This window comes from Ctenopharyngodon idella, chromosome 19 (assembly GCF_019924925.1).
Source record: "Ctenopharyngodon idella isolate HZGC_01 chromosome 19, HZGC01, whole genome shotgun sequence".
NCBI classification, from domain to species: Eukaryota; Metazoa; Chordata; class Actinopteri; order Cypriniformes; family Xenocyprididae; genus Ctenopharyngodon; species Ctenopharyngodon idella.
The window spans coordinates 4,662,064-4,689,132 of NC_067238.1; the positions used below are offsets into that span (position 1 = coordinate 4,662,064).

The window sequence follows — 27,069 nt, forward strand, 5'->3', positions numbered from 1 at the left end:
TAATAAATGTAGCTAGTTTGCGCAGTTCAAAGCAAAGTCTTGAGTCAAAATGATCACATTTTATTTCAATATAATTATTATTTTGTCAGCTTGATCGTGGGATTATGATCAATAGGCTATTCATGTTTTAACTAAGAGGTAAAAACGCAGCATCCTGAGGGAAGTGTCCTATGAGACACAGTGTTCTTTAAGTTTTACTGCATCATATAGGCCTACCGTCTGATGCTCATATTTCGTTCTGTAACTTTGCACCCTGGGTGTACTGGTGTGAAAACAAGGTGTGTTCAGGGGCATTGTTGGCGCGTTACTATTTTGAGGCAAATGAAATAGACTGCGCCACTGACCAACTGAAACCTGGGGCCCATTTTAGAAAGGAGGTTAAGTGAAAACTCTGAGTATGTTAACCCTGAAATGAAGGAAACTCTGGGTTTTCCGTATCAGAATGGGAGGTATGTCAAACCCGAGAAAGCAGGGTAAATCAAGTCCGTTTCTGAAAGAGAGATAACTTATACTCAGAGTCAGTTACCATGGTAATTTACCCAGAGTTTCTTTCAGTCTCCTGTTTTTAAAGCGCAAGCGATGTTTAAATACCTCACTTATTCATTCACGCTGCAAAAATGCTTTTCTTACTGAGCATTTTTTGTCTTATTTCAAGTACAAATATCTAAAAATTCTTAAATCAAGATGGATTTTCTATATAAGAAAATGATATAAGATATTTAGTCTTGTTTTCAGGGGGTATCTAAATTAAGTGCATTTTAATTAAGTAAAATTATCTGCCAGTGTGGTAATAAAAATAATCTTAATGCAAACGGAAAACAAGATTATTCAGAGTGTTTATTATTAAATGCCAATTTACAGTAGCTCCGCCCACCAGTGTCACACAAGATTAAAAACAACGCATGTGATTAATGGCTTCAGTGGTGTAGGTAGTTTATGGAAAGCCAAACCAGTCAGTTAAAATGCAGACTCAAAATGGCACTCAAAATACAGATTTATGAACTCACCTACATGGGCCCTCCTCTACTGGGTTTGAGGACTCTATGGCAAGTCGGAGAATCCAGTTTGCAAGAGCGCGAAAATGGCAAGGAGAGAATTTGTTTTGCGGTGTAAACACACTGTAAATGACTGTGAATTGTAAATGTAAATGAATTTTGTTCAAGTAAATAAAATAATATAAAAAAGCTCTAGCTTAAAATCAGGCGCAGCACCAGATGTAGAGTCTGGCGCAGAATGACATTTTATATAGAAAGTAGAGGAATGTTATCTATATTGCAAAAATACTTTTATAGTAAATACTATAGTGCTTTTGAACCATACTAAAGTACTTGAATAAATTTGTTGTGGTAATTCTGTAGTTGTTGTGGTAATACAACAACTATAGTAATATAAACAAATTACTTTACCCAATACTGTACTAGATTTCTACAACTATGGGGTATAATATACTACAATACACTACAGTTTACTGTAGTAACAACTAAAGTATACTACAGTATTACAGTTTATCAGTTCACTATAGTTAATACTACAGTATGCTGTAGCATTCATTAACAAAGTGTTGTAAATACTATAATATATACAGTATACTACAATTTACTATAGTAAATACTATGGTAGTTTTTCATGCTTATCAGAGTGGCTTTAGGAAACAGAAAATTAAAAAAAAAAAAAAATTAAAAAAATAACAAGGAATCAATACTAGCAATATTTTTGGACATAGAAACTTTGTTAGTTATAATTTTACATAATATCCAGTATAATATGAGAAAACAGGAACAAACACTGAGAGAGTAAAATGACATTAATATAGTAATGTTTTTCACTTCTGAAAATTAGACTTTGTAAATTCTGATGTGTTAAAGAAGTATAATTTTTTTGACAAAAATAAAAAGATCAGATTTTTTGATAAAGTCAAATCTTCAATGTGTTCCCTTCTCAATCTGTGTGTTCACTTCTCAAAACTCATGTTACTTAGACTACATTTTTTCATTACATACAATTTGCTGCAGGCAATATTGCAGAACTGTTCCTCAGAAAATTATAGTAAACTAGCATTAAAATGTCTTATGAATAGTAAGATGGGATATTAAAATGTTACAAATATCTGCAATATAACCACCAACAGTTTTGAACTTCTGCCCCCGGTTTCACAGACAAGATTTAAGTCTAGTCCCAGACTAAAATGCATGTTTGAGCTGTTTTAACTGAAAGCAATTTGCTTTGACATAATCTTAAAAAATATGTAAATGCCATTGTTTTGTCTCAGTATGCACACCAGTAATGTTTTTTCTAAGGCATGTTTATAAAAGCTACTCAAATGTGGTAATTAAACTAAGGCCTAATCTAAACCCCGTCTGTGAAACCAGGCCCTTGCGTATAATAGACATTTTGTACAGGTTTTCTTTTTGTGTCAGGTTTGAGATGATGAATGTTGGATGTCAGCGCAGGAATGAACATGTAGAGTCACATCACAGAACAGCAGCAGGTGGCAGGATAGTCATCAGCGTTCACTTTCAACTCATTTCCATAAAGATAGTAAACATAGGGCTTCTCTTTCCAAGTGTAGTTCACCCTTGTTATGGTAATGAGCTCGATTGTCTGTCTCTGGAACAAGGAAATATTGAATTACAGAAACAGATTTAGGTTTCATCAGTATTGTAGAATCATGTTGACATGCACAATAGTTTACATGACCAAATTTCTATTAAAAATCTAAATATAATAGTGCATGTACTGTAAACATGACCAAGTCTACTGTCATAGACTAATAATTACATAGCAAAATTTAGCATTATTATTTTTTCTATATGGAAAATGTACAAATTATACATTAAAAATGAATAAAACACAGGTACCTGCTGTAATATGCGGGAGTTCTTGGTATATTTCACCTGATGGTCCCTTATTAAACGCTCAGATGCTTGTGCAACAGAAACATCAGGGAAACCCAGCACTGGATAGACCTACAGTAAACACACAACCATATAGCCACGTTTATCAACTTCAGCCTCTTTATTATTTCTTTTATCTTTAACTGTCTGCAAATATGTTACTACCGTAATCTGGGCGTCGCTGAAGAGCACCTTCCCTGAAACCTTCCCCAGCTTTTCCGGTCTCAGACCGCTCGAATCTTGCGCTACGAAATCATCCCCCTCAGTGCTCCTAAAAATGGTCAAAAAATAGCTTTCAGAATGAGAAAGTTCACTTTGACAGAGTGTACAGGGTTAGCATTATCAGTGAATATAATATAATACCATTTGACTTTGAGATTGATGAAGACGAGTATCTGTCCCTTTTCATCACATGTGTCACACTTGTGGAAGCCGCTGCCGCTACATGAACTACATCTGAAAGGAGACAAACAAACCAAGTACAGGTCTCTGCAGGACAGTAATAGGAGTTACCAGATCAGTGGGCGAGACCATAAATAGAGGGGCGTTTTTGAGAGCATTACCTGATTTGCCCATGTCAAAGTGTGGGTAGGGTTTAGGGGTGGGGTAGGGTGAAGGGGATCATTTTCATTGCATGATTTATAAACACCCACCAGTTTGGAAATTCCCTCAAATTCAGAAACGCCCACTTTTGTTCCGCAGAGACCTCATACTCAGACAAACACTCAGGAAACGCCAAACCACAGCTGCCCCCTACTGGATGCTCTTAGAACTGTTTAAAGACTGCAGTTCATGCTGGATGGTTGGTTGGTACAAAATTACACAAATAAACAGGCCACATTTTTATTCTATTGTGATGCACACAACAGCAGCCTTTCTGAGATGTGAACAAACGACTTCTTTTTATTCTTATGAATTGGTCAAATAATAAGACCAAAATAAGTTACGAGTGGAAAAAGAAGTTTCATATCTAAATTTTGACAGAGTATTCATGTTTTTTAAATAAAAAAAAGACAAATTGATATGTTGCCTTCTCAAAACTCACTCTAATTTTCTCATGACATCACATATACTTCATTTTATGTCGTAGAATGTTTTCAGCCCTTTACATGCTCTACAGCTATTGGAATATTTCTGTTTGCATGCATTCTGCATAATCTGAATATATTAATGCATGCACATTATTTTCCTGGAGACGCTAGCTCTTTTGGTCATTCATTATTCTGCATTTTATTCATTTTGGGCAGCTCAGGCCATGTTACTTTTAATGTTTGTAAAGCATAAGCAAAAGAAGTGGCTTAAGTATCTGTCGTTTTATAAAAAGCTAGAAACATACAAAGAGTTACTACAGTACACGGAGAATGGCAGACTTACTTTTCACGTCCACTATAGTCACATTTATTGCAGGACTCGTTATCAGGACATTGACCAGACCCGTTACACTCAGAACACACTTTCTGCATAAAGACACAAATAAATGAGTCTGTAGTTTTATGTCCCATAATATGACCTCCTATAACCTTGTACTCCAAAAACAATTCAGTGAATAATAAAAAGCCTGGTATGCAGCCGGCCTGGTGTTTGCCAGTCAAGACTTCACTTACGCTTCCAGTTGCAGTGCAAGAAGAACAGGGGTTTCTTCCCAGTCCACCGCACGGGTTACATTTCTAGGATACAACAAGAAACTAATTACTTTCCAGTAACTTGACTATATAAATTACTTCTTAATGTTCTCCTATTGTGCTTTTTTGGATATTACCTTTCATGTAGTGTGTAATATAGCTGTTTGTGAATGTAAAGGGTCTGCAAAGTTTCAAAGATTAAAGGTCATGATAAAGTTATTGTCTCAAACAAAAGAACGGATTCTGAACTGCTTGAAACGAGTCGTCAGGAATTCCAGTCTTACTTCCTGCACAAACCTGCATAGGACTGTAACACATTTGCATAATGCCAGCCTATATGATCTTCATTGGCTGCCCGTGAACAACATCTTTGACCCTCAACACTGTAGTTGTAGCAAGCGGCAACCTCCCCCAGTTGTTCTTGAAGCCAATACGGAAGTGGCTTAAACTGCAATTCATCGACTGGCCGCTAGGGACAGGCTCCAAAAGAGAGCAGAATCTCATTGAGTCCCATGTTAAAATGCCCAACTTTACAGCAGAAAAAAAAACAAAAAAAAAAAAAACATGTTTACAGCATGGTACAAATTGTGGTTTTGGTCTATACAGCTAATTTTGCAATTCATGACAACTCTGAGGGGGGTGAATTTTTTTATAACTCATTTGTTTAAATTATTTTAAGCCTTAAAGTTTCGCATAATTAAGGGCGTGGCCACTTGAGTGACAGGTGGATTGCGCTGCTGTCTGTGAGCCGTCACCTCAGCTAATTCCAGCCGCTGAACTTGGCATCTCTGCTGTGTTTGTGCTTTTTTCGGGATTATTTCATACAATTATCAAATAATATGGCTTGCTGTGCCTATGGTCGAGACAGATGTAACATTATGTCTGTGTAGATGTGCACACATGCAGAAGATAAACAGAACACACGTTGTTGGATCGTCTTGGCATTGGCTAAAAGTTTTGTCTGCCAGATTTACTACAATGGCAATGGCTGGAGAATATGCCTCTCAAGACACAGCAGCACTGCTATGGATATTATAACTAAAACTGCTGCACTATTTTGAAAAATTATACTTTGGACGCGGGCTCATTTGTTTCTGAGAGTCTAATGTATATGATCGTATACAGTTTTACAACATAAATGCTGCTCAGATTGCATAATTTCTTGAAGAACAATGATGGAGAGCAGATCATTCAGAAGAAATGTGATGCAAACAATGGACAATATATCAGTATTTCATGGATTTAACGCTTTTGTGGACAAAAAGTGTTGTTATTTTTTTCAATGGACGCTCATGGACATTTTACCCAAGTGTGATGGATTGGATTCATCTCATGATCGCTATTTCATTATAAAGGTAAACAAATTGCATCAGGACAGTTCAATTTAAATGGGCGAGACATGCAAGTATCAAACTTAGTCTCATTATTTGATGCATTAAGTATCCTTACTCCCCTTTAAAAAAAGGGTTTGCTAGAACTAAACTGAGGGTTTGCTCAAGGCTGTTGATATATGAATTTCAAACAATGCAATAACTTCTTGCTTTCCTGTATTCTGCTTCAGCTCTCTCTTTCCCTTGGTAAACTGTATGCATGTATGTGTGTGAATGTTAGAGTAGTTTAAGTGTTTAGTATAGTTAATAAAGTCTTGTTCATGTCACACAAAGTTGTCAGTGTTCATGCTTATATACTGGAGTCCCTAATCATGCAGATCCTGACTACATGCTCTGAGTAGTACTGTACAATAAGAATGTTATTTCCCATAACCTGGAAATTAACATTTCTTAGAATTAATAAACAATTAACACTGAGCGTTCATTGGCCAAACAGGTTAATTGATTGTAATATTAATTTTATTACATTAAGTTAATTTTATTAACTGATCCAAATATTTATAATTAATTATAACTAGTTATGATTAATTATTCATATTTCATTTGAGCTAATTTGCTATAGTGTTGTCATTTGCACACCCGACACAAATTACAATATTACTGGTGCTGGAGCATCTATATCGTAAAAAAGACATTGTAGATTGACAGTAAACCTTTAGAACTTTCTAATGATATAACTTATCACATCGCGCTAGGCAGGCGTGGTTTCAGCAACCAGGCACTATAGTTCCAACCACATGCCGCCTCTTTGCCCATTTTCCGTTATCCGGGAGTGATGCGCTATGACGCGCTGTCAAAATGGCAATGGCCATTCTCTTCAGAAATCTACGGGTGACGTCACGGACACTATGTACATATTTTTTACAGTCTATGAGTTGTAGCTGAGGCCTGGTTTGATTTGTGATGTCGGCATGTCGAGAAGGAGCAGTTTTCTGCGCTGCGAAAGCAAATCCACTTTGCATGCACTTCTGAAGGATGAGGAATTGGATAAAACCAATGCCATCATTACTGTTCGTATCACTGTGTATACAAGTGCTGAGGAAGCCTCCGCAGCTGAAATTCAGATATGACGTTTTGTTTCTGGCACGTGCTGCAAGTGATAGACCAATCACAACAGAATGAGCCATCTGACCAATCAGAGCAGAGTAGGCTCTCAGAAAGGAGGGGTTTAGAAAGAGACCGAAACCTTGATCAAACCGGTTTCAGACACTGTGAGTAAAGAGGTGATGCTGTATTGTATATTATAAGAAAATGAAAGTGTTTTTTAACTTCGGATGCATATAAACCTATTGTAGGAGACCTCCAAAACAAAATAAGGAAGCTTTAAAATAGCATAATAGGGGCACTTTAAAATGAAGTGCTGCCAAAGCTATATAGATGATGTTTCATACAGAAATGTTCTGATACAGTAGTTGCTGCACACTCTGTTGTTTGTATTGGCCCTTCTTGTGGATCTTGAGTGATCAAACCTTGATTGAGGAAGTGTAAGGCACTCTAATGGTCTCCTTGTGCTCAGTAAAGTAGGACGGAGGTTGAGCTGCAATCTCCCACGGTCCAGGAGCACGCTGATTCCCGGCATCGACGTGCTGCCCTGTGAAAGAGTTTAGACAATGATTTAGCCAGGGAACACGGTTTAGATGTGGAACTAATTATTTCAACAAATTTGAACTGCACAAGACCTGTTGTTATAATGTGATAAATGGTTTTAGCTCATTACTAGGATGTTATGGCTGGTTGCTTACTGGCCCAAGTCAAAAATGCCGATCCCAGACTCTCCATAGTCTCTAGAATCTAGAGCTGCCCCCTAATAGTCAACTAACCGTTAGTCGATGAGAAGAGGCTTAGTCGTCCAAAATTTTATTAGTTGCAGGAAAAAAAAAAAATCCACAGGAAGTGGCAAAGTCACTTGCACTTAAAATACTCCATAATTTTTGGTCATACAGATAAGAGTAATACATCTTTTGAATCTGTGAAGGGTCTACTTTTATTTGTGTGTGCACTCACTCACTCACAATAACAACAAAACATTGTGCTTTTGTAAAATAATGAAAGCAAACAGGGTACGCTTTCTCCACTACTGCGGAGATGACGAGTCAGCATTGTCAACTTCATTGCAGCTGAAAATACAGAAAACACTACTTTATAAATTAATTATTAAAATGTTGAAGCAGTCTCCTTGCTGTTTTTCCCCAACGCATTCATAATCATTATTTCTGTCGGTGCGCTGTGGCAAGCTTTATGCGTGCGCTTGAACGCTGATGTAGGCTTTTAAAGGCTCTTTATATTATATATTTATATGGTTTATTAATAAACATACAATTAGTCGACTGATCGCTTAAAATGAATGACTAGTCGACTAGAAAATTTTTTAGTCGAGGGCAGCCCTATGGGTCTCCTTGGAAATTGGCGCAAAATGTCTGTAGTAAAAATGGACCGACAGATGAAACGCAATAAAAGCTGTCATGTTATCTTGCATTCAGAGGCAGATGCCTAGTGTTTGGGAAGACAATCATGGCACGTCCTGATTTTGCTGTGTTATACGGGTTTCCTCGGGTTGACATATTTTGTTAATCCTAGAACAACATTCTGGTCCGAAAATTTAATCAACCATATCCCTACCCCTAAACCATAACTTCTCCCTAAAACCAGAGGGAAATGATAGGTGAATAACACTGATGTAGAAGCACCAAACTCTGGTTGTAAGCATAAACTTCACATAAACTGTAAACTTCAAATCTGATTGGTTGATTGGAATGTTGAACATATTGGTGAATTCAGGTTTTGTGCAATTGTGAGAAACTGTTCTGGAAGGTAATTATACCAAATCATTTTGATGACACGCTTTGGCTCAGCATTTCAGAATGATCAAACCAACATTTGAGATGCTATGCAATAAGCTTGGTTCACTGTTAGTTCAGTTATCCAACCACATCCTCTGCTGAGACAAAGTCACATGAGTTTTTTGTTGTGCATCAAGGGGTTTATTCAGTAAAAGTGTTTCTATCTTAGTTTATGGGCATGTCTGCGGCTCTGCGCATCTTGGCATTACCATCCAGCATTGTTTTATAAGATAACCCAAATTTCACAGAAAATAGGTTAATGGAAACATAGCTTATGATATATTGTCCCTACATAGTCCCTCCTATGTAAGTCCAAGGGATTTTTCTTTCGCAGTTTTTTTTTTCATTTTCTAATAGTCAAGTCAAGTCAAATCAAATTTTATTTATATAGTGTAAGACTTGATTTTCCTGCTAAGACAAAAACTGAGATCAAGCACCCTGCAATAAAGCAATAAAACTCATCTGGAGAGAAGATCTCAAAGAAATAGCATAGGACAACGCCTTGCCCTCACACATCTACAGGATGCAATAGCCCTCCCCCCAACACACACACACCCTCCTTCCTTTCCCCCTGACTCAAGTCACTGAAAGTTCTCCAAGAAGTATAATGTATCTGGTGTATCTATTGTTTATTCCTTTCATGTTTGGTATCATTTTAAATGTCTCGGTGCGATTGGTAAAACGGTCTCAATTTCACAGCAGTCACTGGTATTATGAAGAAGACTGAAAACTAAGGATAATTCTGTTCTCCTTTTGGGTGTTGAAAACCCCACTCCTCTCCCCCAAAACAGTTGTTGGTGTAATAAATATTTACAACTCTTTTGTTCTGGTCTGTATATAAGGTAAAGTACAAAGCAGTCATGGGGGATCATCTGTAGCCAGAAGCCCCCGTACAGAGATGGGTGAATGTCTGAAGACATTCACACATCACTGTATGTATATGCATTTCTTTGGGTAATTGATGTTATGCATTCATTATTTCTGAATTGGCTTCTAATTGTCTAACTGTAATGTAATTGGCATGATACATTTTTACTTGACAAATAAAATGTTATATTTGATTTACTCTGGATTCTTCTGAAATCATTATGACCAGTAGATTATTGGAGTCCGTCATTTCCGTAAATCTGCGTCAGGACAGGTCAAGCCAGAGAGCCCCATGAAAGGAGCAATTATATAAGAAATACATGCAAAGCATCACTCGAATGCTAAAGAGTAAAAATAAGTCTTTAAACTGGTTTTAAAAGTGTCCAATGATGGAGAGGCCCTGATACTCAAGGGTAGACTGTTCCAGAGCTTTGGGGCGACTACAGAGAAAGCTTGATCACCTTTTGATTTGCAACGAGAACGAGGGACAGATAAAAATAACTGATCATGAGATCTTAATGACCTAACAGCTGTTTATGGCTTAATAAGGACAGAAATATAAACCGGAGCCAAGTTGTGCAATGCCTTGTATGCAAAAAGAAGGACCTTAAAGTCGACTCTAAATTTTACAGGGAGCTGATGCAATGAGGCAAGGACAGGGGAGATATGATCCCTTTTTCTAGTTCCTGTCAGCAATCTGGCTGCCGAGTTTTGAACCATCTGTAACCGAAAGAGTGTAGATTGAGGTAGGCCAACATAAAGAGAGTTGCAGTAGTCCAATCGAGAAGAAATTAGTGCATGGATCACAATTTCAAGGTCTTTACTAGAAAGAAAGTGTTTCACTTTTGCTATGGATCAGAGTTGAAAAAAGCTACTCTTTACAACTGCATTTATATGCTTGTCAAATTGGAAAAGAGGATCAAAATAAACACCAAGGTTTTTTTGCATGACTGTGCAGGTTGGTACCTAAAGAACCTAACTGTGTTTTAACTGAGTTGTTGGTAGCAGCAGAGCCCAGTAGAAGCACTTCAGTTTTATTTTCATTCAGTTGCACTGAGTTATTTGTCATCCAGGACCTAACTTCATTGAGGCATGAAAAGAGATGATCTAATGAAAAGTCATTTCCTCGTTTGATTGGTAGATACAGTTGGAGTTATATTTCTGGAATATTGAGCCTAAAGGGAGCATGTAGAGGGAAAATAAAAGAGGGCCGAAAATGGATCCCTGTGGAACACCACAATGGATAGGCGCGGGGGGGTGAAGTTAATGACCCAATATTTACAGAAAAAGTCCTCCCCTTTAAGTATGAGGCAAACCACTGTAAAGCTAGGCCCTGGACTCTAACAACAGTCTGAAGATGTTTCAGAAGAATGTCGTGATCGATAGTGTCAAATGCGGTGCTCAAAAAGAATCAAGATAGCAGAAGACCCAGAGTCAAGAGATAGCAAAATGTCATTTGTGACTTTCAGCAATGCTGATTCAGTGCTATGCAACGCTCTAAAACCGGATTAAAATGGGTCTAGAATATTAAAAGTATCCAAGTACGAAGTAAACTGTAAGAGTGCAGCTTTTTCCAAAACCTTTGAAATAAAAGGGAGTTTAAAGATAGGCCGGTAGTTGTTATGCACGGTGGGGTCAAGATGAGGTCCTTTCAATAGGGGCTGTACGATAGCATGTTTAAAACTTTCTGGAAATACCCCGTTTATTAAGGAGCTGTTTATTATAGTTAAGAGGGTGGGGCTGATTGTATCTAAAACCTCTCTAAACAGACGACCAGGCAATATATCTGATTGACAGAATGTAAGTTTCATCTGAGAAATTATGAGTAATTGAGATGAAGATACTGGTTGAAAGTTTGTAAAGCGACTGGATGGAAGGACCAACTGAGAGTGGTCTATGTCAGGTGGAGGGAGGTGTGATCTAATATCCTGTATTTTCTGAGCAAAGAATTCTGAAAATTAATAGCACAGGTTTCCTCAATAAGCTGCACAATTTGAGATATCAATCATATCTGTATATCGCAAAAAGCACAGCATAGTTTAATACACAGAGGTCTGTTTAAATCTCAAATCCCGAGTATTAGCAATAGTGATGGTGATGCTTGCCTAAATAATCAAGCACCACAAATGATAGACTCAATTGACTTTCAGTACCTGTGTAAGGCTCCTGACACCATTCAGTAGATCTGTACTCTGTGAATGTCTCCAAACGATACTGAGAACAGAAGCAGAACAAAAAGACAGACCTCAAATGAATATTGCTAACCACATTCAGCTCTATAAAGCCAAAACAATATCAGATTTATGCATGTCTACTGATACACAGAATGATGATATCCCTAAGCTCAAAATGGAAATTGTTTATTGTAGGTCACCCTGTAGGTGTTAAAGGACTCCATGTTGGTTATAACGCCATCTCTGACGGGGGCAGAACTATAGCAGCACTTGCTAGAGACGTAATCTTCAAAAGCTGCACGTGCTCTTCCCTCTGAGATGGAAGGAATGTTGTTGCTAAAAAGAAATTATTAATAGACATGCATGTTGAATTACATACATTAAGAACATGCAACAGGAGTCAGTTTGAGAAGTGAAGACATCTGAAACAGAGACCTCTGGTTATGATTAGTCTCTTTAATCTATAAAAAGTACTTTAATTCATATTCAGTACTATAATCGATTTAACTACAGTGGCACTTTCAGATAAGAACAAAATTTTAACTAAATTCAGCTGGATAATGACAGCATTGTCTTCTGTAGAGCTGCTTAGCTGAAATAAATTTGATTCATAAATGGTAAATTTTGCAACATTAGGGCTGGTTCACACAGAACACGTTTTTGATGTTAAAAACACGAGACGCAGGTCAGTGGGAAAAAAAATGTTAATGTTATTTGTTATTATAATGTAATGTTATTTTCTTGTTTATTAATGTGAAGCTGCATTGAAACTGCCAAACATACTGCCATTCTGGATGGCTGGAGGCTTGTGCAGGCACAGGCATCGGCACAGAGGACATTGGAGGTGGAAGATACGCACCTGTTACAAGAGGAACACTTCAGAGACATTCACAAGAGACCAGCGTTTAGCAACACATTCAACATCCAAATTCTGTTATTTTATGCCCGAAATCTAGAAGCTACCATTGCAACCATGAAAGTCAGCACATCATCTGTTTAGCAAATGCTCTTTTTTCCATTTCTGACTGTTTCACCTTAAGGTTCAGTAAGATTTATTTTTTTTTTTTTAAATAAAGTAATATAAAATAAAAAATACATTTCTATTTCAAATAAATGCTGTTCTTCAAAACCTTCACCAAAGAATCAGAGTTTCCACAAAAATATGAAGCAGCACAAATGTTTTCAACATTGAATATCAGAAATGTTTCTTAAGCAGCAAATCAGCATATTAGAATGATTTCTGAAGGATCATGTGACACTGAAGACTGGAGTAATGATGCTGAAAATTCAGCTTTGTCATCACAGGAATAAATTACATTTGAAATTATATTGAAAATAATATTTGAAATTTTAATAATATTTCACAATATTTCTGTTTATACTGTATTTTTGATCAAATAAATGCAGCCTTAATTAGCAGGAGATTAATTTCAAAAACATAAAATCTTACAGCCCCCAATTTTTTGAATGTTATGCTCCTATCATATATCATGTAACTTCCTTTTTAAGATACAGGACATTATCTTAAAAAGGAAGTTATATGATAGGAGCCCTATTAATTGTTGCAGTAAAAATGACCTACCAATATAATATATGATATATGACCTACCAATATAATGACATATAGTGGAAAATGATTTAATATTGTTTTGTGCTTCTTACCACCTCCGCCGGCCGCAATTCCCTCATATCCCAGGATGCTGTCAAACATGCTTGCAAGAAAAAGATTACAACAAAATAAGACAACTTGCTTAACATCATGAATTATATACTGCAACTGGATTTCAGCTAATCAAAAGCAAACATTGGTAAAGTTGAACTCTCATTAAAGGGTTAACAGTGTTTTGAAATCGGACCATACAGATATTGTTGAAAAGTCTTTATTTTGTTTGCCGCACAAAAAGTATTCTTGTCACTTTATAATATTAAGATAGAACCACTGAACTCACATGAACTGTTTCAAATATGTTTTTAGTACCTTTATGGACCTTGAGAGTTTGAATGGCTTTGCTCTCAATAGAGGCCTCACTAAGCCAACGGATTTCATCAACAATATCTTAATTTGTGTTTGGAAGATGAACAAAGGTCTTACGGCTGTAGAACGACATGAGGGTAAGTGATAAACTACATTATTTTCATTTTTGGGTGAACTAACCCCATTAAATCTGTTTAAATCTGATAAATATCCTGATAAACCATATAAAGTGAACTCTGCTGACAAATCCCGAAACAAACAAAAAGAACTTCGAATTGACATTGCATGACACGGCGAGGATTGGAAGACGGAAGGCTCTTGGACAACAGAGGATCGACCCTAAAGCCAGAGAGATGATCAGTCTCCTTCGCCATCAGCAGAAGTTTAATATGAAATTAATTTTGCTTATTAAACAATTATTGAATGCTTTTGTTCCTGATCTCAAAAAGCTAACAAAAGGGGTTTGTAAGTGACTTGGTGGTGTAACTGATTTCCTGTTGAGTTTTCAAGAAAGGAGGCCAGCAGGTGAGTGTTAGTTGATGTGTGAAAACTTTTTACATTTCTTTGTTGACAAGATTGCTACTGTTAGATCGCACATCTCACCTCCTACAACTGATGCATCTATCACCTCTATGTGCTCTGCTGTTTTTAACCAGTTTGAGCCTGTGTCTCTTTCTTTTTTGAGAGATATCATTGTTAAAATGAAATCATGTGCCTTCTGCATAGATATCGTTCCTCCACATCTTTAAAAAAAAAAGTTTTTGAAACCCTTGGACCCAAAATTCAAGAAATTATAAATAGCAGCCTTGCCTCATGAGTTGTACCTCGAAATTTTAAACATGCAATAGTGGAACCATTGATCAAATTTGGATACCTTGATTCTTGCTAATTTTAGACCCATCTCAAAACTTCCATTTCTTTACAAATTATTAGAGAAAGTTGATTTCACACAATTGCAATCTTTTCTAAATCAACATAAGAAGTGTTTCAGTGGTTTTAAATCACTTCATAGCACAGAAACAGCCCTGTTACAAGTTTTTAGTGACTGTCACAGGGCTGCCTTCTGTTCCCTATGTTCCCATTGCTTAACCCCTTTGTATAAAGACATGAACACGTACTTGGGTTTTTAAAACTCTTTATGTGTTTGTGTATTGAAGGAAATGAGGTTATGTGATCTTTAATACTTTCCCTGTTAAATTATGTCTGAGAAATGGTTGTACCCAAGTGTATAAATTCTCACACAATAAAGTTTTCAAGGAGTCTAGGATTGATGTTCAGTGAGGGCAGTAGCTGCTTAGGAGTTCTCTGATTGAAGTAGTGTTATACCTGACCAAAGGTTTTTCTTTTTTCCCCTCTCTCTGTTGTTTTTGATTTATATTGAAGTTGAATTTTTCTTTTTTTCCTCTCTTTGGAACTTTTTGTTTTGTTTTTGCATCTGTGAGCACTCTGCACTTTATTGGCTTGGGAGTACCCCTAAATAAAAAGAGAAAACGTACTCGGTTACTAACGTAACCTCGGTTCCCTGAGATACGGAACGAGTATTGCGTATGGGGAAAGGTCTCCTTTTTCCCCCGTTACTGAAGCCTTTTTCAATAACGCAGTGTAACTGCATCGTCATTGGTTCACTCATAGAAAGTTGTTGAACCAATGACGGCGCGGCATAGCTGCGCGGCCTATGGCGCGAAGAAGCCCGCCAAAAGGGGCAGGGCTTACGGCTATATAAGCAGGCATTTCGCCATAGGATTTCAGGTCATACGACTGAAGCGACGACACTGAAGCCGCAGCCTCGTGGCACGGCATGTAACGCAGTACTCGTTCCGTATCTCAGGGAACCGAGGTTACGTTAGTAACCGAGTACGTTCCCTTTCGATACTTCACTCGTACTGCGTATGGGGAACGAATTCAACCACGCTGTGCCACGGCAGGGAACGACTGAACTTGTCATGGACACCGCGAGGGAACCAGTGGACAAGTGAGAGGTTCGGAGCCGTCAAACCCAAGTGTTACACTTGCAAAAGGGGAGCTAACTCCCGAAGTGGCATGAGGCGGAGCTCGATAGAGGCCGAGTCATACCGAGAGGACCCGAGCTTGTAAGGTCGGGATATCCAAGTTATAAAATCTGACAAAAGTGGACGGCGAGGATGATGTCGCCTCACAGATGTCTTTAATAGAAACTCCACTGGACCATGCCCAAGAGGAAGCCATTCCTCTAGTGGAGTGGGCTCTAACTCCTATGGGGCAGTTCAGGCCCATAGAGGAGTAGAAAAGAGCAATAGCGTCGACTATCCAACGTGAAAGACGTTGCTTTGAGACCGAAGACCCATTGGTGCGGCCGTCAAAGCAGATAAAGAGCTGATCGGATTGCCGGAAAGGCTGTGATCGCTCGACATAGGTCCTCAATGCCCTGATAGGGCAGAGTAATTCCAGCTCTCGCTCGTCCGACGAGGGAGGAAGCGCTGAGAGGGAAATGACCTGTGCTCTGAATGGAGTCGAGAGCACCTTATGAACGTAGCCATGCGTAGGTTTTAGAACGACTTTGGAGTTGTTAGGCCTGAACTCAAGGCATGCAGGGCTCACAGAGAGGGCTTGCAAGTCGCCAACACGCTTGACCGATGCTAGTGCAAGTAGCAGAGCGGTTTTGAGCGTCAGGGGCCTGAGGTCAGCTGAACGCAGTGGCTCAAAGGGGGGCTCCAGCGAGGGTAGGTGGGCTGGGTCCTTCCGTTTCGGAGGCCGCGAGAGACATGGAGTCGTCGAGCGGCTCTTCGTCCGATCCGCCGAATGAGACGAGGTCGCTCGCATCTGCAGAGGGACGCAGCTCAGGGCGGGAGAACAGGACGGGGGACTGCTCTCTAGTGGGAGAGGGCGAGGTACGCGGGGGCTGAGCCGACGTGAGCTCGCACAACTCCGGGCGCTGATCCGCTCTGCCCCGCTGTCTCTTCCTAGCCGGCTCGCGGGAGGAAGAAGACGGGAGGGCGCGAGCGGCGGGACCGCTTTCAGTGAAGAAAGCGATCCGCGAGCGCAGAGAGGCTAGACTCATGCTCTCACTGCGGTCCCGGTGAGCGCGGCTTCCGCGTGGGACTTGCCCAGGCAGCCGACGCACTCACCATGCCCGTCGTCATCATGCAGAGGGGCTCTGCATGTGCCACAAGAGTGGCGCGGCATTTGCAGCAACGCCGCCGCCGTGAAAACGGCGTTTGAGTTGCTCTTTTAGAGCGACGAGGGCCGCGGGAAAAAGCTCTTTTAGAGCGCGAAAAACCACGGGAAACTGCTCTATTTAGATGCGCCAGATGGCGGCAGGAAACGCGCTGAGAGGCGGCCGGAAGCGGAAAGCGGGCGGCTCGAGAGCGGCGCTCGAGGCGGCAGTCTGCGAGGGCGCCGGTGCTGTCTTCGTCCGGCGAGCTCAGCTCAGTCCGCTGCGGGAGCCTCTTCGACGGCGGCGAGAGCTTGTTCAGGCGAGAGCTTCTTCCAGGTGGCGAAGGCTTCAGCTCGGAGATCAGCGAAGAGATGCGTTGTCGTCGCTGAAGGAGATAGAACTGAAATCCTATGGCGAAATGCCTGCTTATACAGCCGTAAGCCCTGCCCCTTTTGGCGGGCTTCTTCGCGCGCTTTGTCGCCATAGGCCGCACAGCTATGCCACGCCGTCATTGGCTCAACAACTTTCTATTAGTGAACCAATGACGATGCAGTTACACTGCGTTATTGAAAAAGGCTTCAGTAACGGGGAAAAAGGAGACCTTTCCCCATACGCAGTACGAGTGAAGTATCTCAGGGAACTGGCATTTAACGTCCTCCAGTCATTCATTGAAGAACTCTAGATGGTATCCCTAGTTGATCCATGACAAGTGGTGTCAGAAGTGGGATCTAAAATGCCACCCAAGACCAGACAAGATTGAGGTGCTGGGTCAGATGAACAGGTGGGGATAAGTCAGGAGGCACCTACTTCCACCGACTTACCACTAGCCACAGCTGCTTCCAGTGTGGGTGATACAACTACTCCAGAGGGCTCAACGGAGGGAACGGTATCAGAACTGGCCGGCCTGGTTAAAGTTCTCCTGCAGTCACAAGCAGCCCGTGACGATCGATTGGAGCAAGTAATGGTGAAGCAAGGTCAGTGCTGGCGGAGTATGCACCACTAATTTCAGCAAATTCAGCATCAGGTCTTAGAGATTCAGGCTGGAGGGGACCGAAGGGGAAGTCAGACAACATCTATAGCTGCAAGCCCAGTGCCAACCGGAGAGGGTACATCATCAGGAAGTATTGAGCCAAGATTACATCCCTTGACCAGAGATGATGACATTGAGCAGTTCTTAACAACTTTTGAGAGGATGGCTATAGCATGCAGATGGCCTAAAGTCAACTGGGCAATAAGACTGGCTTCCCTGCTAATGGGTAAGGCTTGTAGTGCATATGTGGCCATGGATGGGACTGATGCTGAGGACTATGATAAAGTTAAAGAGGCCATACTCATAAAATATGAGATTAATTCAGAGATTTACCGGCAAAGGTTTCACTCCTCAGAGATTCTGCCAGATGAGACCCCCATGAGCTTTATGTGCGACTGAAAGATCTCTTCTCAAAATGGGTGAAGCCAGAGACGTGCACAGTTCTGCAGATGTTGGAGCTTATTATGAGAATGATAAACCCTGACATGGCAGTGTGGATTAAGGAGCATGATCCAGCCATGGCGGAAGAAGCAGCCAAGCTTGCAGAGAGGTACTTGGCCGCACACCAAGATACCCAGCGCAGCTTCGGAGGTCGGAGTCAAAGATGGCCAAGTAAGTCTGGGGGTGAGGGTGGTCATGCCCAATGTAAAATGAGTTTTGCTGGCAAGCAAGGGGATAGAACTAACAAGCAGAAAGTCAGATGCTACTATTATGGAGAGTTAGGACATACTAAGCCCTTTTGTCCATCTAGAAAGTTTAAGCATTCTGCTTTCTGTTATGTTCCCTGCCCCCACCCGCCACACACATTGTCCCCTGAGTTTTTGCAAACACACACCACAGAAATAGTGACGCAGTCACTTGTAAATGGTCAGTCGGCCAAGGCCTTAGTGGATACAGGTAGCACTCAGACTCTAGTACATAACAGCTTGGTGCCGGAAGATGAATATATTACTCAGAACTCCATTAAAGTTTGCTGTGTACATGGAGAAGTTAGGGAGTATCCTACTGCTGAGATTTACTTAACAGTGCAGGGGCAGACGTTTTTGTTACATGTGGCTGTCTCATCCTAGTTACCTCATGAGGTAGTACTAGGCCAAGATCTCCTCATTCTCTGTGATTTGGTGTCCCTAGTTCAGTCTTGTTATGCAGGAACCCGAGCCCAGAGTGCTAGAGCTGACTTTAGTGAGTTGCCTCTTGCTGATGTTGACTTTGAAGGGGGCTGTGAGAAAAGACGCAAATCTAAAAAGGAAAGGCGTAAGCTTAAGTTTCAGGGTAGTGTGGAGAGTAGGCAGGTTGATCAGCTGCCTTTGCCGGAAGGGCCTCTTAATACGACTATCCCTGAGGACATAGCTGAACTGCAGATAAAAGATCCTACTTTGCAGGACTGGTTCCAGAAAGTGTCTGAAGTAGATGGGGTCAGAAAGGACAATGTATCTTGTTTAAGGGAGGAAACGTACATCCTGAAAAATGGTATACTCTATCAGGTGAAGGGGGAGGTTGAGGCATTGGTACTTCCGGAATCTATGCGCCATACCGTTTTGACCCTGGGACATTCTGTTCCATGGGCTGGACACTTAGGCAAGCATAAGACGTTAGCAAGGATTGCAAGTCGGTTCAGTTGGCTTAAGATATAAACGGATGTAACTGAGTTCATTCGTACCTGTACAGAGTGTCAGATGACAGCTGGAAGGGGAGTTGCACCCGCACATTTGTTACCATTGCCAGTTATTGACACACCCTTCGGTCGCCTGGGAATGGATGTAGTGGGGCCCCTGGAAAGAAGTAGGAATGGGAACAGGTACATTTTAGTAATCTGTGATTATGCCACCAAGTACCCAGAAGCCTTTCCACTTAGAACCATCAAAGCAAGACAAGTAGCCAACTGCCTTGTACAGCTGTTTTCCAGGGTAGGGATTCCCCGTGAAATTTTAACAAATCAGGGTACTAACTTTATGGCTTTGCTGTTAAAACAGGTGTACTAACTATTGGGAATTAGGGCTATTCAGACCACACCTTACCACCCCCAGACTGATGGTTTGGTCGAGCGCTTTAAACATACCCTAAAAAGCATGCTGCGCAAGTTCATTTCCAAGTCAGGGTCCGACTGGCACCAATGCTGCAGGCTTCCACGGGTTTCTCCCCATTTGAACTGTTATATGGCTGCCAGGTGAGAGGTCCTTTGGACCTGCTTAAGGAACAGTGGGAGGGACCCAAGGACGGTGCTTGCAGTGTGGTCCACCACGTGATTCAAATGAGAGAGCGTCTGGAAGAGATGACATCATTGACCCAAGAGAACATCAAAAAAGCCCAGCACACTCAAAAAGCTTGGTATGATAAGAGGGCAAGGGAGAGGTCATATAAGCCAGGCCAAAAGGTGCTGCTGCTGCTGCCCACCAATGAGAATAAGTTGCTAGCTAAGTGGCATGGACCCTACGAGGTAGTGAGGAAAACTGGCAGTGTTACCTATGAGATCTCTATGCCAGAGCGGGGTAAGAAAAAGCAAAACTTTCATATTAATTTGTTGAAGGAGTTCCACCACAGGGCTGAGTCAGAGGCTGCACAACTTTTTGTTCGGGTGGTCGGTGAGGAAGAAGAACCAACAGAGCAGTATTTTCCAACCGGCTGTAGGAGTGCCTGGCCATTAAATGGGCCATGGATTCCTTCCGGTACTACCTTCTGGGAAGACCTTTTGAGTTGGAAACTGACCATCGAGCTTTGCAATGGCTGGAACGCATGAAAGACTCCAATGCCCGGATTACGAGATGGTCTGTTTCTCTCCAGCCCTACCAGTTCACGGTGAAATACTGCCCCGGAGCCAAAAACAAGGTTGCTGACTTTTTGTCCCGTATCCCAGAGGACGTAAATACGGAAATCGGCTTGTCGACTCCAGTTCTTGGAGGGGTGGAGGTCTGACATTTGGGACGACAGTTGTCATCTGCAGAAGGGGGAGGAAGTGTCACAGAGCTGCCTTCTGTTCCCTATGTTCCCCTTGCTTAACCCCTTTGTATAAAGACATGAACACGTACTTGGGTTTTTAAAACTCTTTATTTACCTTGATGTGTCAGCGAGGTGGAGAGATGGATCATATAGACACACCTACATACACCTGCAACTAGACTGTTGTGTTTCAGACTGGCCACCTGAGCACTAAACCAGTGGACATTTAAACTTTTCTCATAAACTGTTGATTATTACCTGGATCAGCATACATGGTGGCAGCCATCTTGAATTGAGGAAAAGACCTGAAAGGACTTTCATCATGCTTTTTATACTTTGCTATGTTGCATCATGGGAATGGGAGATACCAAGTATGGTGGGAAAGGGGTGAACATTGTTTTATGAAGTTATTGCCCTTGACTTCCTATAATTATTGCTGAAATGAAGTTGATAATAGGTTTTGTTGTGCTGTATTGAAGGAAATGAGGTTATGTGATCTTTAATACTTTCCATGTTAAATTATGTCTGAGAAATGGTTGTACCGAGGTGTATAAATTCTCACACAATGAAGTGGTCAAGGAGTCTAGGATTGATGTTCAGTGAGGGCAGTAGCTACTGAGGAGTACTCTGATTGAAGTAGTGTTATACCTGACCAAAGTTTTTTTTTTTCCCCTCTTTGGAACTTTTTGTTTTGTTTTTGCATCTGTGAGCACTCTGCACTTTACTGGCTTGGGAGTATCCCAAAAGAAAAAGGGAAAACGGGCATTTAACGTCCTCCAGTCATTCATTGAAGAACTCTAGATGGTATCCCTAGTTGATTCAGGTATCCCTGATTCAGGTGATTGTGGCGTTCTCATGCTCTTGGTTCTTATGGCTGCATTTGACACTGTAGACCATAACATCCTGATCTCTCGTTTGGAGCATTGTGTCGGCATGAAGGGTACTGTGTTGGAGTGGTTCAGATCTTATCTGTCTGACAGAATTTTTTCGATCCGCTTTGGGATTTTGTGTCATCCTCGGCATCTCTCTTGTGTGGAGTCCCTCAGGGCTCCATTCTTGGACCTATCCTATTTTCATTATATATACTTTTATTAGGGTCCATTTTTATGAAACATTGTCTCTCGTTTCATTGTTATGCAGATGACACACAACTTTATCTGCCTTTGAAATAGAAAGATGCAAATTCCATAGCACCATTGTTGGACTTCCTTGAGGAGGTTAGAGCTTGGATGGCCTTAATTTTTTTTTTTTTTTAAAGTTCAATGAAGGGAAAACGGAAGTCATGGTATTTGGACCTGCTAACACCTAAACCTTATCTCATCTGGATCTGGGTGCCCATCTGGGTGCTATTAAATCATATGTAAAGCAAAAACCTGGGTGTCATAATGGACAGTGATTTTTAAACTGGATAAACAAATTAACTTAGTAATTAAATCCAGTTTTTTCCAGTTGAGGCAATTATCCAAAGTCAAGTCTTTTCTGTCTTTTAAAGATTTTGAAAGGGACATACTTTTATCTCGACTCGCCTTGACTACTGTAATGGCCTTTATGTAGGTATCAATCAGGCCTCCCTCAAACGTTTGCAGATGGTACAGAATGCTGCTGCTCGTCTGTTAACAGGGTAAAACAGCGCAAAAGAGAACATATCACACCCATACTGGCATCCCTTCACTGGCTTCCTGTTCGTTTTAGAATTGATTTTAAGGTTTTAGTTTTAGTTTTAGTTTAAATGGACTAGCACTAAGCTATCTTTCTGATTTAATACAGCCACATGCTCCATCTAGAGTACTTAGGTCCGCTGACTGTTTACTCTTGGTTGTACCTCAAACAAGGCTGAAAAGCAGGGGGGACCGTGCTTTTGCAGTCACAGCCCCAAAACTGTGGAATAATTTGCCTCTACAAGTTAGGCAGGCCCAAACACTTTCTGTTTTTAAATTAAGTCTTAAAAGCTTTTTATGTTTTATGATTTGGTTATTGTTTAATGTTTTTTATTTTTGTTATGTGTAAATTATTTTATCCTGATTATGCTTGTACAGCACTTCGGTAAACAATTGTTGTTTTTATAAAGTGCTCTATAAATAAACTTTGATTTGATTTGATAGTTGTAGTTAAAAGGAATCAGAAGTTTACTAGAATAAAGGTCCCCCACTTTTAGCAATATTAAGCATTGCATCTGCAACCTATATTCATTCATTCAACTTTATTTCCAGGCTTAAGGTCCATTAAAAAAGAAACATACAACAAACAACACTTACGTTTAAGAAAGACATTTAAGAGAGACAGTTATACCAATATTTTCTCATATCGCACCACACTTTGCAGATTTATGTATCTCTCACTTTGCAAATGGAAAGGTGAAAAAACCACAAACGGCTAAACAAAAAGATGTACCCTATGCTTTGCAGTTTGAACTTGCTATATAACATTGTAGTAGAGTGCTTACATGCTATATATTGAAACATTTGTAACCAAACGAGGCCAAAATCCCGTGGTGAAGACTTTCTCATTGTTATGTTATTTTTTTTTTTATTCTGAACTTTGTTATTAAAAAGAAACCATTGTATTTGGTGATTTTTATCCTATCTATAACAAGTCTCAGGGGGGTAATAAATATGACAAATCAGATTTGCAACAGCTGAAAAAAGCACGGTAACACTTTAGAATACTGTTTCTTACTGCATAACAAATAAGGAATTACTGAAGAACTAATAGGTCCTTCATTAACTCTTAAGTCACTACTGTTAACTACTAAGGAAGATGTGTTAACTAATCAGTATGTAATAGAATTTTATGATTATGTTAAGTAACAGTTAGCTAATCAATAACTAATGAATTCTGTCATACCTCCTGAGGAACTACTATTAATTATCTACTAATTAACGTTCAAGAAATATAACTATGAAGTAACTACTAATGAACAGAAAATTATTCATTTCATGATTTCAATTCAAAATTACTTGAGTAAAATTACAACTACTTTGTTACAGTCCACCGCTTATTATTATTAGTATGGAAATTAAATATGCATTTATATGCTGCATAATGTACTGCACTCCCAAAAAGACTCATTACAACAAATTGTTTAGAAGTTTTTGCTTGTATGGTGATTAGCTACTTTGTGTGCATGTTCTGGTAAGAAATCATCTTCGGAAAGGAACCCCACCCCCACTGCCTTGCCATAACTATCAAACTTACCACAGATATAAAATGTTTTATTCATTTATTTATTTATTTATTTATTTACCCAAACACTGGGATGATGCTGTTGAGTCATTTTTGAGTTATTTTTTCAGTGTTGGGTAGTTTTCGTGTTGTTATTGACCAATATATATATTTGAGTCAGAATTATATGGTAATTATTTATTAATTACTAATGGGTTCCTTAAATCTTCACTTTAGAATACTGTTTCAAGTTCTAAGTAATTGCTGCAGAATTATCTAATAATTCTTTATGAATTGCTAATGGGTTCCCATATATTTTCACTTTGGAATACTATTTTAGGTTCTAAGTAGGCTAATTCCTGCAGAATTATCTAATAATTCTTTATTAATTACTAATGAGTTCCCTGTATTTTCACTTTAGAATACTGTTTCAAGTTCTAAGTAATTACTGCAGAATTATCTAATAATTCTTTATTAATTACTAATGGGTTCCCATATATTTTCACTTTGGAATACCATTTTAGGTTCTAAGTAGGCTAATTCCTGCAGAATCACCTAATAATTCTTTATTAATTACTAATGGGTTCCCTGTATTTTCACTTTAGAATACTGTTTCAGGTTCTAAGCAATTCCTGCAGAATTATTTGATAATTCTTTATTAATTACTAATGGGTTCCCTGTATTTTCACTTTCCCTCAGTCATTGCCTTACATACTGGACTTTAGTCAATGGTAATGTGATATGCTGAGGAAAACAGACACACTTACAGTACTGTATATGAAATATAAAAACTAATCTGAGGTAAGTTGGGTATAACAAGGCATTTAGAGTGGGGGTGGGGTTCCTTTCCGAAGTTGATTTCTTACAGAATACGCTCACAAAACAGTTATTTACCACAAAGGCAAAAAGCTCTATAAAATTTATTGTATTTATTAATATTGCATTTTCATACTACTACTACTGACAACATTAGTAAATAAGAAAGGGCCACAACTCAATGTAATTGTGTTTGACTGTTCATTAGTAGTTACTTCATAGTTATTTTTCTTGAACCTTAATTAGTAGATAATTAATAGTAGTTCTTCAGGAGGTATGACAGGATTCATTAGTTATTAATTAGCCAACTGTTACTTAACAAAATCAGAAAATTCTATTACATACTGATTAGTTAACACATCTTCCTTAGTAGTTAACAGTAGTGACTTAAGTGTTAATGAAGAATTATCTATTAGTTCTTCAGTAATTCCTTATTAGTTATGCAGTAAGTAAGAAACAGTATTCTAAAGTGTCACCAAAAGCACATTCAGAAATAGGATACTTTTTGCATATGCTAAATATAGCTAAATGTAATTGTTTATATAGCAATTCATTTGCATTATTCATTACATGCTATTATTTATTTATAAATTATTAGCCAAATAAGCTTAACAGAAATAATCAAAGACTTACCTTCTTCTCAGAGCTGCTGCTCAAATCGGAGTAGACAGATGGAGATTATATAGCTGTACAGAAGCACGTTCTGACTAGGGTGACCAGATTTCTCACAGTAGGATATGGGACGGGTGAGCAAGGGGTGGGCAATATGACCATGATATGTGTCACGGAGTTCCCACCACCAACACTCATCACACGTTGTCGCCGGATCTCCACTCTCCGCCCACTCGTTCACAATCACCAGAGTACTGATCAGCCGCACCTGCACCTCATCACACCAGCACTATAAGAACAATCACTTCCCACACTTCAGTGTCTGGTCTTGTTTATACGTACCTGGACTCCTTACCTCTCCTCCGATTTCTCCGTGCTCCCACTCCTTCATCAAGTCTTGTCTTCCCTCGTTGATACTTCTGCAAAAGAGAAAGGACTCTGTTATTGCTCAGCTAAGTGACTATACTCAACGTGCTCATATCTGCAAACTACTCACCTGTGTTGTTCCTGTGTTTGTGCCTCTGTTTCTGAATAAACCACCTGTTGAATACTTACCCTCTTGTTCCCGTCTGTGTCTGACAATATGAGAAATTTACTATATAAGAAATTTACGAACAAATTACAAACAATATGACAAATACGATAGATACAAATTAAATAAACTTGTTATTCAGATACAGTAGGTTTATTTACCATGCATTTATTTAACCTCTTTTGTTGTTTGATTAACATTAATGACAGACAAATATTTAATTAGGCTACTGTCCCTTTAAGACAGAATTCAGTATACTGACACATATCCAGTTTTCACCCACCTAATTGCGTCCACTTAAGCCATAACCGACTGTATTTACGTGAGATACTCCACACGATGGACATTTTGACAACTGTGTGCATTTGACCATTCAGGCGAAGGAGAACTGGTTACTGGTTAAAGAAGTTGAAAACACAAATTGGTGGTTTAAAGCTTACCTCCATATGACCACTGTTCCCTTCATCAATATTAAAGAGTTAGTTCACCCAAAAATGAAATTTCTGTCATTAATTACTCACCCTCATGTCGTTCCAAACCTGTAAGGCCTTCATTCATCTTCGGAACACAAATTAAGATATTTTTGATTAAATCTGATTAATAGTATATGACTCGTCCATAGACAGCAATCAACACTTTCAAGGTCCAGAGAGGTACTAAAGACATCGTTAAAACAGTCAACGTGACTGCAGTGGTTCAACCTTAATTTTATGAAGCGACGAGAATACTTTTTGTGCGCAAAAACAAAAATAATGACTTTATTCAACAATATACATCTTAATGACAGAAATTTCATTTTTGGGTGAACTAACCCTTTAACAGACTAGTTCAGAAGAACATTTGACTATCATTAGTTAATAAAAAGTAAATAAAGTTAAATGGAAAAACTGATCACCATAATGGTAACTTCATACAAAACAAAACAACTATTTACAGTTGATATACCACAACTCTATTTTTTACATGAAGTTCTGTGGGTGCAAATGCAGATTTTTAATGCAATCTGATTTAACCAAACATTTTTGCTGATCTATATATGCAACTAATGCAAGTAGTGATAAATGAAGTGAAACATTTGAATAAA

The 27,069-nt window shown here is 39.4% G+C and overlaps 2 protein-coding genes across 2 annotated transcripts in view; one reads left to right on the forward strand and one right to left on the reverse strand.

Annotated features, from left to right (window-relative positions):
- The window catches only part of rpl15 (ribosomal protein L15), a 146,926-nt gene that overhangs the window by 37,780 nt on the left and 82,077 nt on the right, over nt 1-27,069 (forward strand). The gene's annotated exons all lie outside the window — the stretch shown is intronic.
- Nucleotides 820-25,582, reverse strand: LOC127500775 (protein SSUH2 homolog). Its single transcript, XM_051872264.1, has 12 exons — nt 25,475-25,582; nt 13,451-13,500; nt 12,572-12,647; nt 11,989-12,124; nt 11,768-11,828; nt 7,377-7,498; nt 4,499-4,561; nt 4,269-4,351; nt 3,258-3,350; nt 3,060-3,165; nt 2,859-2,966; nt 820-2,607 (listed from the first exon to the last, which is right to left on the reverse strand). Exons 2-12 carry the CDS (start codon nt 13,497-13,499, stop codon nt 2,467-2,469), a joined length of 1,038 nt encoding a protein of 345 aa, XP_051728224.1. The 5' UTR covers nt 13,500; nt 25,475-25,582; the 3' UTR covers nt 820-2,466.